At 34.9% G+C, this 21,636-nt stretch overlaps 1 protein-coding gene across 3 annotated transcripts in view; it reads left to right on the forward strand.

The window, feature by feature from the left end:
* Nucleotides 1-21,636, forward strand: part of AKT3 (AKT serine/threonine kinase 3) — a 156,399-nt gene that overhangs the window by 101,237 nt on the left and 33,526 nt on the right. For 2 of the 3 annotated variants that reach the window (XM_026669404.2, XM_087967238.1), the window contains 3 exons: nucleotides 3,222-3,290; nucleotides 12,042-12,164; nucleotides 20,869-20,997. In XM_026669404.2, the coding sequence (XP_026525189.1) occupies nucleotides 3,222-3,290; nucleotides 12,042-12,164; nucleotides 20,869-20,997 (321 nt within the window). The remainder of the gene's footprint in view (nucleotides 1-3,221; nucleotides 3,291-12,041; nucleotides 12,165-20,868; nucleotides 20,998-21,636) is intronic. The other variant, XM_087967234.1, reaches the window with a different exon arrangement.

Here is a 21,636-nt window from a genome sequence, read left to right on the forward strand (position 1 = left end):
GATACGTCACGTGATGACACAAGTTTGACATCCTTGATCTAGAGAAACACCTCACTGACCCAATCTGCACAGCTGTAAAATAAATATATATTGTTCTCCAGTTGTGTGCATTCTGTCTTGACTGGAGGTTCTGCTGGTAGTAGATCAGTTTGGAAAAAGTGTACTATTCTCATGTTGCAAATTTATTAATTTAGTTTTCAGCTAAAACCAGTTATGAACTCCATTAAAGTTCTTTTTGTGCTCCTCTATATTTCTATTTTATATTGTTTGAAATATTCTTGAGAAGAGTGGTTTCTCATTTAAATCTCTTAATAAAAATATACCATTCTTATATGAAAGTTAAATTTAGTTGTCATTATATTAAGACTATATTTAGCTTTCAGGACATTTTTCTAGAAATTAATTTCACCCACAGGTCCTATTTCTTTCATGCTTTTTGGATTATATTTGGGGTTTGCCATGAATTATTCATATGAGGTTTATTCCTTCAACCTTTAATTTTATCTTCAGACCCAAATAATAAAAATTTAATTCAGAATAGTAATTTTATAGAGTTCTTTATTTAAGATAAAAATGTATCTTCATATTGCAGAGAAGAAGGGTTAAATATTGTGGAGAAAAAGCCCCTTTTAGCTACTTTCTATTTATCTTCAGAGTGATCTATATTTCTTCTCCCAGCTGTATCATGTATTCACATATTTATAAGTTTCAAATGATCCTGTATGAGTCAGTAGAAGTGGTATTTTTATACAGCTGTAATTATCTGGACAAGACTTAATAAGGTTTCCAATAAACAGATTATACTTCAGAGCCTTATGGTGTGTCTTGTTTATGTCAGTTTCTTTGGCATATCCAATTGTTGCTAATGTACCAAGACATTTTTGGTCCAGAATATTTGCATCAGCAGTTCTGTTTTGAATACTTAGCAGTGATAACCTCCAATATAATAATGCTGGACTAAACAGATGGGATACTTCGAATTCATACACAGTGAAAGGTTTATTTAGAAAAGAAAAGTGATAATGGGTTCATCATTTATATTTTGATATATATTGTGGGTACTTTACACTATCATGATATTGTATTAGAATAGCTGCAAATTATAAAAGATTCCAGAGAAGAATTCATTTTTTATTATGAGTTGCTGTAAAGAGAGGTACACTTTTTCTTTGCATCATAGCAATAGCACTTAGACTTATATATTGCTTCACAATGCTTTACAGCCATCATATTTCCTTTTGCCCCTAAGACAATTATTCAACCTAATTAAAATCAAAAGAGGAGTGAAATAGCTTGCAGCACCTAAAACAGCTTGTAGTACCCTATCTAAAAAAATAAAATTCAGTGGTGACAAAGGTAGGTAATAGCAAGAAAAACTAAATGCACAGGTATATAATAGGTGGTACCTGGCTTAATAGTAGTAACTATGAGAGGGATCTTCTAGTCCTAGTGAACAATCATTTAAATATGAGCCAGCAGTGTGCTTTAGCTGCCAAAAAAGCTAATGCAGTCCTGGGCTGTGTTAACAGAGGAATAGAATCAAGATAATCTGAAGTGTTAGTATCACTTTATAATGCCTTGGTAAGACCACACTTGGAATATTGCATACAATTTAGGTCACCACAATATAATTAAGATGTTGGAACTCCACAATATAATTAAGATGTTTGAAGAGTGCAGAGAAGAGAGCAAAGATAATTGGGATTGGAGGCTAAAACAAAGAATGATTGCAGGAATTGGTTTTGTCTAGTTTGATGAAAAGAAATACTAGGGTGATATGATAGCAGTGTTCTAATATCTATGGGGCTGCCACAAAAAAGAGGAAGTCAACCTATTCTCCAGAGTACATAATGGCAGATCAAAAAGCAATGGATGGAAACTTGTCAATGACAGGACCAATAAAGAAATAAGGATAAATTTCCTAACAGAACAATTAATCAGTGGAACAGCTTGCTTTTAGAAACTGGTTGCTCCATCACTGGATGATTTTAAGAAGAGATTGGACAGTCATTTATCCGAAATGATATAGGGTTTCCTGCTTGAACAGGGAGTTGGTCTAGAAGACCTCCAAGTTCTGTTAATATCTGTTAAAACACAATATAATGCAAATGTGTGATTTCATAAACATTTGAGGATTGCTACCTCAAATGCAGTAATAATGGACACAAAAGATGATGGGAATTAGATGTAATTTGCAAATTAAAATGAAGTAAGAAATTATCTATATTTGAAAGTAGAAAAGGGATTAGAATTTTTGATAAATGCTGAAGTCCAAAGTACATTGAAGTAGTGGAATAAAGGCTATTATTAGACACTTTAAAGACATGTCCTTATCTCAAAAGTATTTTTCAAAAGGCAACTAGACTTCCTTGGTTTTTTTCCTTGAAAATGTTTCACTCCCCATCCAAGAAGCTTCTTCAGTGCCTTTTGAAAAGCACCTTTGGGACAATCATGAGCTGGATGATTGAGAATCTTTATGGACACATTTTCTTTAATCTCTTTTTTATCAGTGACAAAGTGCCATTCTTGAGCATAGGTTACAAAGACCATATTTATTCAGAAACAGCTGAGCTTGAATTTATTAAAAGGTTCCGATCAATTTCCTGCAACTTATTCAGAGGCAGGATTTTCTTACACAGTATGTCAAGAAATCACTTAGTTGAATTCATTAATGCAAACATATTTGTGATACTACTAACACTTCTGTTGTGAATTACCAAGAAGCTCACAGTCTCTATCCATACCTTCCCCTGATTTCCTTTTATACTTTAGCTGTTCAAAACCATTCAGAGTGTTTAGTAGCCCTCTTAACTATTTGCTTGAAGCATTAATTCCTTTTCTAGGACTGACACAAATAGAATTGTCATATGTTTGTGCATACTCATCCTCAGACAATGTTAAAAGGCCTTAAATCTGGTGTGCTGTGCTTTTGAGGGGACACATAATTTGAAACTTGAGCAGTAGTTTTTTAAGAAGCATTTCCCAAAACACTTCTCTAAGTGGTTTGCATGGCAGTTTTTATCTGGAAATTAAATCACATTTTATGTGTCATTTAACACTTTTATAGTGTTAAATTCCATTGACCCTCATATTACTTCTGATTATATAGTTATAAGACTGAGGTATATATGAATTGAATATGTGACATGATTATACTGTATATTTGTCTTTATTGCTGGAAGGTAAGCTGCTTTAATAACTCCAATTTTTTTCCCTTTAAGTCTTTGAAATATTCATTCCAGACCAAGGATCGATTATGTTTTGTGATGGAATATGTCAATGGAGGAGAGGTAAGATGTGAAGCAAGTAGTGTTATTGTTTTGATTTCTGTCTTAACTATTAAGTTTACTGACATAGTCCTTTGCTATAACTAAAATCTCGGTAACATTTCTTTTTACTAACACTTGTCCTACCTACTCACATGCATTTCTCAATTTGCTGAATAAATAAATTTGCTAAATAAATATCAAATAAGTAAAAATATTGAACTTCTTAGTCCCTTCCTGTGAGCAAAATGCATAGCAAGTTTAAGATGATCTATGGGTAGGGAAGTTTGGATTTTTTAAAAAGGAATTTTCTGCCATTTACTTATTACATAAACTTTTTTCTTTTATTGAATCTCAGAATATTAATTTAATTGAGACTACCTTTAAAAGTATTAGAATTTCACTTGTTTTATCCTTTTTTATACTTCAGTTTTATTAGACAATTTACCTCTATGTTTTGCTATAAAATTCTCTATAGAATTTAAACATTTTGCTTATAACAAAAATACAATTGAAGACAGCGTTATTCTTCATCTTGACAAAATCTCTCTCTCTCTCTCTCTCTCTCTCTCTCTCTCTCTCTCTCTCTCTCTCTCTCTCTCTCTCTCATATGATTCTTATTTCATAGCATTTCTTCTGTAATTCTATTTGAATTTAAGTCTCGTATTAGAAATATTTTGGTGAGGATATGCAAGTATTTAATTAACTTTTTATTCTAGAGTATTTTGGGAGAGAAAGTTATATTCTTATGATAGTACAAATTGGATTTAATATGCAGAAAACAAAGCTTGTAAAGAAATCCCATTTTTAATAATTGTTGGAATTGGATTGCTATTGAATTCCCAATGCATATGAACAATGTTGCTGCAATTTATATCATACAGCATTACATATCTTAAATATTTAATTCACAAAGTTTATGAATGAATGAGTTATCATTAATTTAATGGAATTATATGGTTATATCTTTGGTAACATGAGAAAGTGGATCTTAATGAATTCTGCTGGGAGTTAGGTTGGATAAAATAGCTTCAAATATTTAAGGATAAAATTTCCCAGAAAGAATGGGAAATTCTACCAAGTAACATCATGAAGGAGAAAACAGTTTCCATAAGAAGGGAAAATAACAGAAATCTAAAGATGCTAGTATGAATGAGCTCAGGTTTGAAGTACCTAAAATAACAGAGAAGATTTTCTGTCTCCATTAGAAAGAAAGAAAAAAATAAAAAAAAACATGCGGCATTGTGAGGAAAAAATATTAAAAATAAAAATATTAAAGTGATAATGGGTTATTATGAGAAGGCTGAATTTCTTAACTCTTACTTTGCTCCTCTCAAAATATAGAATTTCTGCATTCCAGAAATGGAGCAATATGTTTCTAACAAATATTAATTATCTGTTAAGGACTAACAGAGAAGCACTGACTATTGACTGAATAATCAAACAAAAGGAATGCTCATTAATGACCATTTTGGAAAGAATTTTGATTGGAGTGCATTAGGGTTCTGTTTTGGATCCTATGCTGTTCCATAGTTTTATAAATGACTTGGATATGAGAGTTTGGGGGACGCTTAGAAAGTTTGCAGTTGGTATAAAGCTGAGAGGTAGGGCTAATGCAAGATAAAAAATTCAAAAAGATCTAGACAGGGTTGAGCACTGGCTGAAGTGAGCAGAATAGAATTTAGCAGGGAGAAATGTAAAGTTCTTCATCTGGGTGGGAAACAAAAATATAGGATGATGTGAGCTGGCTTGGAATAGTACATGTGAAAAGAGTCTGGGTGTCCATGTCAATCAGAAGTGTGATAGAAAAGATAAAAGGTAAATGCCATCCTGAGATGCATTAACAGGAATATAGAACCTGTGTCACAGGAATTAAGTGTTCAGCTCTAATCTGCTCTGCTCAAACCACATATGGAATACTATGTACAGATCTAGGTAGTATAATTCTAAAAGGTACAGTGAAAAAAATGAGTTAGAGAAAGGCTATCAAAATGGTAAAATATCTGGAAGGCAAATCCTATGAGGAATGGTAAAGGATGTGGGTTAACTTTAGCCTGTAGAAATGACAGGAGAAACTAATTATGATAGCAGTATTCAGATATATTAAAAGTTAAGGTGTGGATAATTTCTAGTGCTCCAAAGGAAGACCAATAGATTACATGGAAGCAGGCTGTGGCTGTTCATCAAGAGGAACCTCTTGAATACTTTATGATCCTAACTGGACTGGAATTTCTGTTGCTAAGTGCAGTGGTCATTAGGTGAAACATCATGTGACTACACTAGTAAAGGCAGTTCCAGTAGTCTTGATTGTGGTTGTTAGGCGAGGACCATGCTATCATTAAGTGAAGACCTCATCTTTCTCCTGCCCTGCATGAACTGCCATCTTTGTCGTGCTGTTCCCCACCATCTGAGTCCTGGGAGCTCCTTTCAGCAGATGAGGCTGCTCCACTCTGCCATGCTTGTCTCCACTTCAGCTCCCTCCCACCTACCTCTCCCATCTCTGCCCTTTTGGTTGCCCTGCACTCTGCTGCTGTTGCCTACCCCACCACCCCCAGCTGACCTTCGCCATCTTCTTCCTCCTCGCAGAAGTGTCGTGGAGGTCTCGTGAAGGGCCAGCAGCTGCCTCGGCCAGGTGCACCTCATCAACAGAAGGAAGAAGATGGCGAAGGTCAGCTGGGGGCAGTGAGGGGGGGTGGGATACAGGGCAGAATGTAGGGTAGCAGAGTGGTGGTCAAAATGGTATAAATGGGAGGAAGATAGATGGAGAGGGGAAGTTGAAGCGCATGCAGTTGTAAATGTGGGAGGACTGCAAAGGACCCAAATTTTGGCCATGTGACCACATGTTGCAATGGCCATGACTGAGGACTAGTTGTAACTACCATTTGTTCAGCGCTATTGTAATTTTGAATAGTTGCGGAATGAATGGTCATAGCCCGAGGACTACCTGTATGAGCTCTTAGGCAAGTTGCCAAATGTTGTTTTCTAGAGGTCTTCAGAGGCTAGATGAGCTTCTATTGAGAGATGCTTTGTTAGACCCTACACTGAGGAAGGGAATGGATTCAGTGATATCTGATACAGATACAAATAATCAGAGTTGGAAGGGACCTTGTAGGTCATCTAGTCCAACTCCCCGCCCAAGCGGGAGACCCTACACCATTTCTGACAAATGGCAGTCCAATCTCTTCTGGAAAGTCTCAAGTGATGGTGCTCCCACAACTTCCGAGGGCAAGCTGTTCCATTGGTTGATTGTTCTCACTGTCAGAATGTTTCTCCTTGTTTCCAGGTTAAATCTCTCCTTGTTCAGTTTCCATCCATTATTCCTTGTCTGACCTACATGCGCTTTAGAAAATAGCTTGACCCCTTCCTCCCTGTGGCAGCCCCTCAAATATTGGAAGACCGCTATCATGTCTCCCCTGGTGCTTCTCTCTACTAGACTAGCCAAGCCCAGTTCCTGCAACCGTTCGTTGTATGTTTTAGCCTCCCTAATCATCCTGGTTGCTCTTCTCTGTACTTTTTCTAGAGTCTCAACATCTTTTTTATAATGTGGAGACCAAAACTGGATGCAGTACTCTAGGTGTGGTCTTACTAAGGCTTTATAGAGTGGTATTAGTACTTCCCTTGATCTTGACTGTATCCCTCTGTTAATACAACTTAGGATTGGATTAGCTTTTTTGGCGGCTGCTGCATACTGCTGGCTCATATTTAGCTGGTTGTCCACTAAGACTCCAAGATCCCTCTTACAGTTACTGCTATTGAGCTTGGTTTCACCCAGTCTACATGTGTACTTTTGGTTTTTCTTGCCTAAGTGTAGGACTTTACTTTTCTCTATACTGAATTTCATTTTATTAGATATGGCCCAGTGTTCTAGTCTGTCAAGATCCATCTGGATCTTGAGCCTATCTTCTTGGGTGTTAGCTATTCCTGCCAGCTTAGTATCATCTGCAAATTTGGTAAGTTCCCCTTCTATTCCCTCATCTAAGTCGTTAATGAAGATATTGAAGAGTACTGGGCCTAAGATGGAACCTTGTGGCACCCCACTGCTTACTTCCCTCCATGTAGACTTAGACCCATTAAGGACTACTCGTTGAGTACGAATCCATCTAGTAGTGGTGCTATCTATTCCACTTTTTTCTAGCTTACTAAGAAGTAGGTTGTGGTCTACTTTGTCGAATGCCTTGCTGAAATCTAAATATATTATGTCCACAGTATTTTGCTGGTCTACTAATTTAGTCACTGTGTTGAAGAATGAAATAAGATTGGTTTGGCATGATCTGTTTTTAACAAACCTGTGCTGACTGCTAGTTATTACTTTACTTGTTACTTTTCATCAAGATCAGACAGGTGTTCTCTTACTATTTTTTTACTTATTTTAACTTTTATTTCTAGTCTGTCTTTTACAGTTATGTTTTTGGTGGGTTGAGCTATAGCTTCTTTTTGCGTGAAGACAGATGCAAAGAATGAGTTAAGCAGTTCTGCTTTCTCTCTGTTGCCTGTTACTTCCTTGCCATCTTTTCTCTTTAGTGGATAGACTGTTTTCTTGATTTTTTTCTTGTTATTTATATGTTGGAAGAAACTTTTTTTTATTATCTTTGACTTTTGTTGCAAGTCTTTGTTCGTTCTGAGCCTTTGCTATCCTGACTTCGTCTTTGCAGATTCTGGCTATCTGCTGATATTCTGCCTTAGCTGTATGTCCTTCTTTCCATTTTTTTGTACTTGTCCTTTTTTCTTTCAATTTTCCAGAGAGATCTTTGTGCAGCCATGCTGGTTTCTTCTTAGATTTCTTGTTTTTCTTTCTCAGTGGTATTGTGCTGGTCTGGGCTTCTATGATCATACTTTTTAGAGTTTCCCAAGATTCTTGAGTTGTTTTCCCCTTTAGGATTTTCATCCATGGAATTTTTCCCAAGTTCTGAGTTTATTGAAATCATCTCTTTTAAAATCCAAGACTCTGGTGTCATTATGTTCTGTTGCTTGTGTTTGTGTTATGTTGAATTCTAGTATGACATGGTCACTCTCACCCAAGGCTCCTGCAGTTTCAACTCCCTCTATCACTTCTCTGTTTGTAAGAATTAAGTCCAGTATGGCTGTCCCTCTAGTTTCACCCTCTACCTTTTGGACAACAAAGTTGTCAACTAGGTTGGTTAGGAACTTATTTGATTTCTCACGGTGCAGAATTAGTTTTCCATTTGATATCAAAATAATTGAAGTCTCCCATTACTATTGTTGTGTGTTTCCTGCATATGTTTGTTAGTTGGCTGGCAAAAAGGACATCTATTTTTTCTGCTTGATTGGGTGGCCTATAATATACGCCTATGGCCATGTCATTCTTTTTTTCTTTTATATTGACCCATATGCATTCTAGGAGGTTTTCATCTTTGGTTTCATGCATTTCTGTAGCAGTGTAGTGGTCCTTTACATACAGTGCAACTCCACCTCCTCTTTTATGGAGTCTGGTTTTTTTGAATAGTTTGTATCCTTCTACCAGTATATTCCAGTCATGGGTTTCATCCCACTAAATTTCTGTTATTCCAACTATATCATATTTACCTTCATGTATTCATAGGTCGAGTTCACCCTTTTTGTTCCCCAGACTTTGTGCATTTGTATATAGGCACTTGAGATCTTTATATCTGACACTGTGTTTTCTGTCTACATAACCTGTGTTGTGCCTGCCTGTCCCTACTTTCTTGCCACCTGTTTGATTAGTGCACATGGTATGGCACTCATTATTAAATGCTTGGTTTTGGTTGGCATCAAGGTTGATAATCTTACCTGCACAAACATCTATTTTGCATGCACTGGTATCCTTATTAGTTTTAGGTTGCTGGGGACAGAGATGTTCTGAATGCATTAATTCTCTGTCCCCGCTGTTCAGTTTAAATGTTTATCCAGGAAATCTGTAAATTTAATGCCAAGTAACTCAGTCCCTTTTTTTGATGGATGCAAACCATCTCTTTGTACAGTTTTTCATTGGACCAGCTGCAGACATCATGACTAATAAAACCAAAGCCTTCCCTTTTACACCACTCCTTTAGCCACACATTAAACTCTGCTACACACTGCCCTTTCCCTTTTTGTTCCTTGTATACTGGTAGAACCTCTGAAAAGATAAGCCTACAGTCCATATTGCTAAGTTCATACCCCCAGCTCTGGAAGTCTTTCTGAACAGAAAGTACATCCTTCTGGGACAGATCATTTGTACCAAGATGTATAATAGCATCAACATCACAGCCCTTGCTGGCATTCTTGACTATCTTAAGAATTCACTTCTTGTCTCTGCTGGCAGTAGCACCTGGTAGACACCTGACCACTTTCAAAACCTCAGTATTCTTTCCTAAATTTACATCCCTTACAATTGAGTCCCCAACCAGAAGGTGGCTTCTCTTTTTGGATGCCTTGCTCTTCTTGTGTGACTGGTGCATAATACCTGATTCACACTTTCTCCTTTCCAAAGTAAGTTCTTCTTCTAGGACCATGATCCCTGGCTCCCTACTCCATTCCAAGTTTATTCTGTGATTCTATTGGCTCAATTTTATTGGCTCAATTTTGTGAACTATATTAACTTTGTATCTAGTTGTGTTCATCTTTGTTGAAACTGAATTATCTGAGTTACCATTATCTTATGGTACTGATGAATATTCATTATCTTTTAGAAATCTTAGAGAACTGGTAAAATATCATAGGACTGGAAGACACCAAATATTGTTTTTATCTTTAAAAAAAGAAAACCAGTTTAGTGTAATGGTTAAGGCATCAGGCTAGAAACTGGGAAATCATGAGTTCCAGCACAAAGCCAGCTGGGTATCCTTGGGCCAGTCAATTTCTTTCAGTTTTAGAAAAGCTTGCCAAGAAAGTTACAGGGATTTGTCCAGGGGTGGGATTCAAATTTTTTAACAACCAGTTCTGTGGGTGTGGCTTAGTTGGTGGGCGTGGCTTGGTGGTCATGTGACTGGGTGGACGTGGTTTGGTGGTCATGTTATTGGTTGGGCGTGGCTAACTCAACATCACTCACATCGAGGCACGCATCTCCTCGCCTGGCCTCTCATGACTGTGGGGATGCTGCAACAATTGTAACTGTGAAAAATGGTCATAAGTCACTTTTTTCAGTGCCATTGCAACTTTGAATGGTCACTCCACACAAGCAAAGTACCAGCAAAGGCGGGAAAAAAAAACTCCAGAGAAGTTCCTGAGACAGGAAGTCTAGTCCTGCCAAGAATGTAATAAGGGTTAATGGGAGAGGCAGTTTCTGTAAGCAACACCAGAATGTTTCCTTCCTGCCTTCCTTACAGGATTAGGCCAGTAATTTCTTCTAACAACCGATTCTCTGAACTGCTTAGAATGTTAACAACCGGTTCTAGAGAATAGGTGCGAACTGGTAGAATCCCACCCCTGGATTTGTCCACGCTGGCTATGAGAATCGGACATGATCAAATAGAAGAAAAAAGTGGAAGAAAAAAAAATATTTTGAAAGCAGAATGTAGTGACTGCAGAATAGTCAATCTGATGTTGATACTTAAGAAGATTCTTGGTGACTCTTAAATAAATTAATCTGCAAGCATCTCAAAGCAATATGATTACTACTAAAAGTCATTGTCTATTTGTTAGGAATACATATTATTAGCTCTGTACTATATCATTTTTTAAAATGATTAATAGGTAATTTTGTTTTTAACAAAACATTTAACTAAGTATTCTAGGACAGTCTGATTATAGCTAGTCTACTAATGTAGGTAGCATGCATGATGGAATAATAATTTATTTACTTAATGATCATATGATTCACTTAACAATTGCAGTGATTTGCTTAACAACAATGGCAAAAAGATAGAAAAATTGGGCACTACTCCTTTAACAACTGCCTTTCTTAGCAACAGAAATTCCAAACCCAACTGTGGTTATAAGTTGAGGACTACCTGTATCGTGCAGCCTACTTTAAGAAATAAAGAATAAGGAAACAAGATGAAGAAACTAACCCTTTGTAAAAAAAAAAAAAAAGATTTAAAATGCTAAATATGTTTAATGTTGAAAAATTGGACAGTGTTAAATTCCTGAACAAATTCACACATATGTAATTCAAGTTATGTTTTTTCTGATACTAAGCACAGAAAAGGAGTAATAGATTTAGCTAGAACTGCATCTTCTGAATGAAGTTTGGGTTGGAACTCCTTATCCAAAGAAAAGCTTTATGGTGGAACAAGTTGCTCAGAAAAGTGGATTTCCTTTTGCCGGATTTATTCAGGCAGAGACTAAAATAGTCATTTACTTTGATGCTTTAACTGAAATTTCTGATCTGATAGGGGTTGGATTTGATTGTTTAAATTGTTCTTTCTAATGCCTAGATTTAGCAAACACACTTTTTAAACCATGCTCATTATTTTGTTTAATATACAAGTTTTGGTAGAGTGATTGGTAGAATTCCTACATTAGTTCCTTTGCTACAACTTAAAAAAAAACAAGGAGAAAAAGGAGCTGAAAGAAAAAAGTAGAGAATGATGATGATGCACATTTTTCCTCTGGTAACTGAAGGTTAAATGGGTAGCAAGGAAAATGCCTTAAACAAGATTGGTATATTGATTAAAATGCTGATTTAACAGCTCGCTTTTCCCCCTTGGAAACCTGGAAAAGATAAACCAGCTGCTATCTAAGAGTGCTGAATGTCCACTGAGAGTACACTATCTATCATCACAATATGGTGATGAGAGGTGTTTTATGTTTGTGTTAATTTCCCCCACTAAATCAGTAATTATTGCAATCCTGTCCCTGCTATTTACCCTGCAGCTGTTTTTCCATTTGTCGAGAGAGCGGGTATTCTCTGAGGATCGCACACGCTTCTATGGTGCAGAAATTGTGTCTGCTTTGGACTATCTGCATTCTGGAAAGATTGTATATCGTGATCTCAAGGTAAAAAAAAGTAATCAAAACGTTGTTTTTGAAGAGACTATTGGGAGAAACAAAGTAATTATGAAAGTTATGCAATTTTGGGAAAAATAACTAGAAAATTGTGGTCTAGATTGAAGTTCATCAAAATGCTTATTATTCAATTTTATATTGTGAACTGTATAACTTGGCATTTGTTTAAATAATTCATAAGAAAGATTGAGTTTAGTGATATGAATAAAGGAATGTGCTAATTTTGTTGCTTCTTTTCATCAAACACATATAAAACCACATATAAATGCTACAGTTGTAATTAAACTCCATCAATGAAAACAGGGACTTCAGTTTTTAAATGTTCTAATAGAATGTTCAGTGCTAACCTATCTCAGAAAATACAGAGAAGCCCTTTTGTCTAAGTTTATTTTGCATATTCAGTTAGCTGGACATGATTGGAAGCGTTTTTTTCCTCATTGCAACTGGCTTTGACACATTGAGGGTTCTTTTGTTTTTACTTTAAACTTGGGTAAATCAAACTTAAGTGTTGATGTTTTGTTAGAAGTTCATTTTCATTTTAAGTACAATGTTTCATATTTCCCCACTGTGGTTTCATATTTTGTGAAGCATGTCAGTGCCTAAATAATTCAGAATAATGGTATTATTTGATTAAAGCAAGGACTATGAAGGGATTCTTTGACCGGAAAATGGATTAAATATGAATCACTAAAGAGAATAATCACATAAATGGATTTACTGTTTGAAAATATTCTTTCCAGTTGTATATTTATTCTCAATAATCCAGAACCGAACTATGTTTGCAATCCTGTTACTTAAACAATACCTACTATTATTTCATTTTCATGTAGATCTTGACCTATAAGAATTTGATCAGTGATTGTTCCAAGTTATAATGGTGCTGATCGAATGGTGGTTACCACCATTGAGTTGTTACCTGGAGAAGTGACTAGATGCAAAGCAATCAATTTTCTCTGTTTTTCCCCCTCTCAATTTTCAACTTGTCACAATATATGTTGTTTTTCCATTTCTGATTATGATAACTCTCAATATGTTTATAGTAGTTTAAAACTGAATGTAATCAAAGTCAAACTGGATTATTACAATATAAAGTATAGGGAGTTTGTAATCATTTTTAATAGAGGAGCCTGGAAAGAAATACGTATAAAAGGGTTGAACCTAGGTTTTCAGGAACAGCATATTGTTTTTTCTAGGCTGTTCTACTAACTACAGTTGAGGAATTCTTACTACTTATAAAGTTAAATATTTAGGAGATATTTAAAACAGATTACATATACCAGAAATTAGAACTTTCATTTCTAATATTGGTTTTACATAGAAAGTATAGAAATGACATAAACAACATTTGTGAACATAACTACAATGAAATAGTATAGTTTGTATCTTTTGTGCATTGCCCAGAAGCACTTCTGTGAGTGGATAGCTATAGGCAGGTAGTTCTCAACTTACAACCATTCTTTTAACAATGGTTTGAAGTTATAACAGCCTTGGAAAAAATGAATTAATGACTTATCCTTAAAAATTCATTGCACTTTCCCTGTAGTCACATGATGGCAATACAGGTACTTGGCAATTAGTTCACATTTATAATGGTTGGAATATCATGCAGTCATATTATCACAATTTATGACCTCCCTAGCCAGCTTCAGACAAGCAAATTCAGTTAGGGAAGCTGGATTCACTTAACACCCATATGATTCACTTAATGACAACATGTTTCATTTAACAACTGTGTTAAATCAGATCATTGACATGATGATTCACTTACTGACTGCTTCATTTAATGATAGAAATTCTGGTCCCAATTGTGGTTGGACAAGAATTATACAATGGTTGAAATAAACACATAACCAACCAACCGACCGGGAAGTCTTTCCATTGTGGAAGACTTTCACTGTGAATAATGCTTTCTGTACCTTTCTATAAGATGCAGTTGATTGACAAAAGTAGTTCATACCTATTCTTTCCATAGTTTTTCAAGGCTTTTGAGAAAGTATTTTGTATATGATGTATGAATTTTGCATGGTATTGAATAGATTTTTTTTATTTTAAATGATGTGGATACACATCCATTCTTCAGTTGCTTGTAATGTTTTTACTTGATGAAATTTAATAAGCTTAAATATTGACATTATTGAGCTTGGGTCACTTGAAATCGGATTGGAATTTGTTACTAACTCCTTAACAAAATTATATTCAGACATCTTTTTGATCAGTAATCAAGTCTCTGTATGTTCAGCCCCTCTGTGTTCAAAGTTTTAGTGGTCAAAGATTTGGAGAAGAGGATTAGAGACCAGACTTCTAAAGTGTGCTTTAAATATGGTTGTGATAACTAGGAAAGTGCAAAAAATAGAAAATATTTCTAAAAAAACTTCTAAAATCAAACAAAACAATCCCCCGGAATGTTTTGTGCTGTCCCAGGTTTTAATCAAAATAAAATTTTAGAATGATTTTCATGAGGAAGTAGAAAGACGACTCTTTCATTTTCTCTCTTCATTCTTCCTCTCAGCAGTTGCCTATTAAGAGGAACCTCTATTTTCCTCTCCCTTAATTTCCTAATGCCCTCCCTTCTCTTCTTCCTTTACCTGCTGCCATTGATATCTGTGGGTTTTTATTGCTCTTACTCCTTTCATTCCAAGAACTACCCAGTATTTCTGTGGTTTAGTCAATATCTGGAACAAAACAACAATTTCATTTTGGTGCAGATAAAAACTTCTTGAATATTTGTGTTCATGTGTTGCAACTATTTTGTGTATGTAATATTACATACATTATTTTTTTGCACATTTCTACTAATAATAATCATTAATTTCTTCATACCAAGAGAAAATATGAAGGAGTATATTGAACTATTGTACAGTAAAGATGTCATCACTCAGTGCCCCTTAGAAACATATCCCCTACTTATAAGATCTTGCATACTTGGGTACTTATAAGGTACTCTCTTAGTACAGGTAGTCCTCAACTTACAATAGTTAATTTAGTGACCATTTGAGATTACAGTGGAACTGAAAAAAGTGATTTATGACTGTTTTCACATTTATGACGGTTGCAACATCTCCATGGTAACAAGATCAAAATTCAGTTACTTGGCAACTGACTCATTTATGATGGTTGCAGTGTCCCCGGGTCACGTGATCCCCTTTTGTGACCTTCCAACAAGCAATGTCAGTGGGAAAGCCAGATTCACTTAACAACCATGTGACTAACTTAACAACTGCAGTGATTCACTTAACAATTGTAGCAAGCAATGTCGTCAAATGGGGCAAAAACCACTGAAGTTTTGGCCTCAATTGTGATTGTACATAGAGGATTACTTGTACTAGAAGGAGAAATTACATTAGCATTCCAGTCCTTGCCAAGATGAAAGGCTACAGGAATTGATGGAATACTTACAGAAATATGGCAAGCAACAGAAGAAGGATCAGTAAAGATTCTAACCAAGCTCTGTTAGAAAAGTCTAGAGAATTATGCAATGGCCAACAGATTGGAGAACATCAATCTGCATATCCCAAAGGTGCTTTTTCAGGAGACAACTGGACTTACCTATTTTTTCTTTGGAAGATGAAAAAGCACCTTTGAGACAACCATGACCTGGTTGACTGAGAATCTCTACAGATTTCCATCAATCTGCATACTGAAATAAGGAGATTTATGATGCAAACTATTGTACAATATCCTTAATTTCACAAGCTACCAAAATAAAGCATATAATCATCCAATGCAGATTAGAGCCCTATATAGGAAAAGAGTACCAGATATTCATGCTGGCTTTAGAAAAGGAATAAGGAATAAGACATTATTGCTGAAGCAATGAGAAAGCCCCCAAAAATATCCCAAGGAATTCACTATATGCTTAATTCATTATATAAACACTTAAAATTGTTGAACATGTAAATGTGTAATTTGTGCTTAGAAAAATGGGAATCCTAAAAAAATAACAACTAATTGTCCTAATGAGAAAACTATATATAGCCAGGAAGCCACAATATGGACAACACACGATGAAACAGACTAGCTTCAGGTTAGCAAAGGAATGAGGCAACACTATATACTCACCCTTTTTTATTCAATCCGTATACTGTATATGCATGTATATATTTTAAAGGAAGCTGGATTGAAAGATGAACATTATTTTAAAATTCGAGGAAGAAACATAAATAACCTGTGCTATGCTGATAACGCAACATCTAGTCCTTAACTTACAATGGTAAGGGAGCCCAGAATTTCAATTATAAGTCATGATGGTCATGAGTTGAGACACCCATGTGGCTGGGCCCAATTTTATGACTTTTTGCAGTGGTTGTTAAATGAATGCCACAGTCATCAAATGATCCATATTGTCCCAGGGGTGTTTTTTTGCTAGGAAAAATACTGGCTGGAAACTGGTAAAAGCATAAATCATGGCCACATGACTGGAACACTGCAACAAGCCATAAACTGAGTAAATGTCAGAAAAATCCTTCAAGAACAGCTGAACTTTATATAGCTTATCAGAATCAGTTTAATTGATGGCAGGTGTTTACTGACTATTATTTAACATCACTTTGAAAGTGATTGGTTAATTCTGAACATAATCACATCCCTACTTATAAGAGGGTGTGCACATTTATGCAGTCATATCATGTAAGATTTTTTATTTCTTCCCCCTTAAAAGATTTCAGTTTGTTTTTTAATTGAATTGTATGCCTTATATGTTATATTAAAGGTGGGGAAAATTCTGAAGTGATTAAACTTGATCTGATTTTTTATCTCAAAAATCTGGCATTTTAACAGGGGCGTGAAGGCTTTTTACATCCATTGTTATATAGCTTTTTATGTACAATTTTAGCCAATTTATATTTCAAGGCAAATGCAATAGATTCAATAAGCTGCTTATTCTGCAATCATAAATCAAGCAATTTGATTTGAAAAGAAATCCATGGTACATTTCAGAGAATGGAAACATTTAATGCCAGTTGTGGTCTTTCCTACTTATGAATATAGTCAGCCATGGATATACAGTATCTGCTACACTAATATACTTTCAATTAATGCATTGTTTGGGATTTTGTTTTTGAAAAAGATCCAGAGAATGTATAATCTTAAATTCTCATTCAGAATTTTAATAGGTTTTTCATATATATTTGTATGGTAGTTAGTAAAGTTTGAGATGCTCGTGCTTATTTTATAAAGCCCTATGATGCTTTCAAATGAATTGAGTCATTTCCTACAGTGTGTGGAGTGTAAGACATAAAACAGATGGCTCTTCCTTCTTCTCCAAAATCCAGTCTGATGTCTGTCTTTTTGATGTCAAGCAGATTTTCCCAGGCTTTTTTAGACAACTTTACTTTTGTTTTGCTGCGCCCCCCCCCCCCGGTGTGTGTGTGTGTGTGTGTGTGTGTGTGTGTGTGTGTAGATGGAAGTGGTTTCTGAGGATAAAATAATCTATTGTAGGTCTCCTCGCATTGGTGGATCCAACAGGTTTTTTTTATGACTTATTTTCTTATAATAGAAACGGACTGGGGCATTTTCACTTACTATCATTCTTGATTTATTTTTCCTCACTGGGTCCACTGACTATTTCTGCCATTCCTTTCTGCTACCTGAAAAGAACTTAGTAACACTTTGAAGTCATATTTTCTCTTCCTCTCCATCTTTTCTCCTTCTGCATTATTTTCTCTACTACCTCATGAGGAGTAATGAGAAGTTACAGCTGGTTCAAAAGGCCCACATTATAGTAGGTCAAGCATGCTTATACAAATGTAGGTAGTTCTTGATTTAGGACCAAAATTGAGCCAGAATTTCTGTTGTAAGTTGTTGTGGTCATTAAGCAGGTCACCATGTGACCTGACTAAATTTTACAACCATTTTTACAATGGTCATTAAGAAAGTCACCATGGATGTTGAACAAATCTGATATATCCAATGGGTGTTCCTTTGCCATTTTCTACACCAGAACTATCAATTAATTCAAAGTCTGTGAATTCTACATCTGTAGCATTCATATTTCTTTCCAATGCACCTACTGCTTTCAGATCACATTCACTTTGTGAGTTTAATTTATCTATGTCTAGATGTAGTTGAATATTTTCCATAACCATTATCATTTCATCAAACTTTTGAAAAATATTTCAAATAAGTTGCATTTTGCCAAAGTCTTTTTTCAAATGTCAGCCACATTTGCTTGCCTGTATCCTGATAAATTGCTGTTGTGTGTAACTTGGCAATGATAGATAAAAGAACACAGGAATCCTCAGAATGAAAAAAAATTACTAAAAAGGCATCTTCAGAATAAAAAAAAACAAACCTAAAAACCCCAGGGAAGATATTTTCTATATATTTCAATCCAAAATTTAAAAAAGAATTAAAAAAATAAGCTTCAAACATTTTACAAATTAGTAAAATACAAAAATACTATAGTGAGAGTCCAAAATAGATGTAAATCAGATGAAAATTCTTTCATTATCTCAGAACATGCCATGTTTTCCTTATGAAAAAGCAGAAGTTATTCAGAACAATAGTATAAATCAAAGAGAAGAAAAAGAACAGATAGGGTCCAGCAGGGGGATAAAATAAATCAGCATTCAACCAGCTGGTCAACTTTTAAAGATAAAAAGTAAAATAAAACAAAAGGTGCAAAAAGTGAAGTTTAAACTCAGGCCTGTTTAAGAAAACGAGCTACCAAGAGGAAGGATGGATATCCATGTGTTTCTGACCACTCCCAGAGGGAACTGAAATCTTTGCTCCAGATTCCCCAAATGGGTCCATGATCTCCGAAAGCCGTCTTGGGTCATTCCTAAATGCTGCCATTCAAGTCCATGAAGCAGCACTACCAAAGAATCGGCATTGGCAGCAAAACTGGCATATCATTGGCAGGAAAAAGAAAAGTTCCTATTATTCAGCAGTCATTTTGGGGAGGAGTCTCTTCTATTTAATATAGACTATTTTCAATATTCCAAGCTAAGTAAATAGCAATAGCATTAGCACTAGCATTTATATACCACTTCATAGTGCTTTATAGCACTCTCCATGTGGTTTACAGAGTCAGCACATTGCCCCCCAACAATCTGGCTTCTCATTTTACTGACCTCAAAAAGATGGAAGGCTGAGTCAACCTTGAACCCAGTCAGGATACTGGCAGCGGGCAGAGTCAGCTTGCAATACTGCATTCTAACGATTGTGCCACCATGACATTAGAATGTCAATAATCTTTAATTATATAAATATTACTGTATTGAAATTGAAATGATGCAGTATATCAATATTTATAATAATTCAAATAAAAGGAAAGAAAAAAAGCAAAAATATTTCATATTTTAATACTTAACTATTACATACACACACGTGTGTGTGTGTGTGTGTACTCATGAGAAATAACAGTGCTTCTAATGTCAGTGTAATATATCATGTTTTTCATGCAGCTAAGGTTATTATTATCATACTGAATAGAAGATAATAACAGAGATAAAGGGACTTTGGAGGTCTTTTAGTCCAACACCCTGCTCAAGCAGGAAACCATATGCCATTTGAGACAAATGATTGTCCAATGTCTTCTTAAAAACTTCCAATATTGGAGCATTCACAACTTCTGGAAGCAATTTGTTCCTTTGATTAATTGTTCTGTCAGGAAATTTCTCCTTAATTCTAGGTTTCTTCTCTCCTTGATTAGCGATCAGTCACCTTGATTAATGATTGATATGATGAAGAAACTTCCATTGATGATTTAGCAAGGGGATCAATTGCTAAAATATGAGTTATAGCATCTTGATTCAAATTCCATGATTTATGTAATTGTATCAGAAATCACTGTATAAATTCATAATTATATAATGGTGTTTGCATCATGATGTACCACATATGTGATAGAACTTTTCAGTCTTCATGATTTGTTGCAAACACCTTTCGTTTCTATATAATTACAGAATAATGAACTTTGGCCACAATATATGAATACTGAGTTCTCTTTGCTGGCAGCTTTAGAATTCCAACAGAATTTTTGGTTCATTAAAACAAGAAACCAATTAGATTGTCATTTCACTTTTTCTGTACAATGTATGAAGTGTTTTACATAATTCTGGTTATCGCTCTTTCATGTTTAAGAAGATAGAATACCACTACATAGAGTAGTTTCTTCTCCTCCATTTATGCTTTTTCCTGCAAGTGTGTGCTGCTGTTCTCTCTTAAGGTTAAATGGCTGTGGTTACCAGTGAAACAAGGTGCGTACATATGCCTATCAAGATACCATGAGCCACTTTTTAAATGATTATGTGTGTACCTTCATATTTAGCAGTACATCTTGTGTAGGATTTGCCTAGCCCTAAAAATTATTATATAAAAATATAAATAGCAATTATATAAATGAAGTAAGTAAATATCAAACTAGATACAAATAAGTGTAATTAATGGATATGCTGGTATTTTGTTTTTCTTAGAATAATATTATTTTAAAAGCCATTATTGGTTCTCCAGAAAGAGTAAATGAGGGAATATATTAAAATGGAAACATAGCACACTGGGTTAAAGGAGTAAAGATACGTAAATAAATATGTTACTTCAATCAGTTGAAGTAACATTTAAATTAGTTTTAAAGGGGAAAAATTTAAAATACCAGATTTGTCCTTATCTATTATTTTTATTTATAGCAAAATTGTAATCAAATTATTACATGGCAAGGTTTTTGACTGGTTTTTTTATGTGTCTTTGTAAAATACAGTTAGAAAATCTAATGCTGGATAAAGATGGACACATAAAAATTACAGATTTTGGACTTTGCAAAGAAGGAATCACAGATGCAGCTACTATGAAAACATTCTGTGGTACTCCAGAATATTTGGCTCCAGAGGTATGTCAGTCCTGTCTTACATTTTCTTTAATCATAAATGCTTTGGAATGATAATCTTTATATTTTAATACTTGCAGATACTATTACAAAGGATACTGTATTTATTACAGGTTTTGTTTTGGGAATTTTTAAAATTGTAGTTTAAACTTAGTTAAAAGTGTAGTTAAACACTAGCATATGCATTACAATTTACAATTAATTTACAATTTCTGTAGCAGAATCTGTCTGCCATATAAATTGTAAACGCTCTCTCTCTCTCCCTCCCTCTCCCTCCCTCCCTCCCTCCCCCTCCCCCTTCTTCTCCCCCCTTTCTCTCAAAGGAATCTTCTTTTTTCTTTCTCTTTTAAAGCATTTATCTTTTCACACATAGAAAAGTAAAGCTAATTCACAAAAGTTCACAAATTAGATGAAATAAAATGAGATGAGAATTTTATTTCCAAATGAAGTTTAGAGAAAATTAAATGAATATTGCTGATATAACTGTATAAAAAGAGTTGTAGCTTAATCTAAATAATTTGTCACCTTAAGATAACAGCAAGTTAACAAGTTTTCATTAATGTTTATTTAAAGGTCATCGTTAGAGTATATTTGTCTCTTAAAACCAAAAAGGTTTTGAAAGCAAGATTTTCATTATGATCT

The sequence above is a fragment of the Notechis scutatus genome, chromosome 1 (assembly GCF_049901735.1).
Source record: "Notechis scutatus isolate UNSWTSFEM ecotype Mainland chromosome 1, rNotScu1.2, whole genome shotgun sequence".
NCBI classification, from domain to species: Eukaryota; Metazoa; Chordata; class Lepidosauria; order Squamata; family Elapidae; genus Notechis; species Notechis scutatus.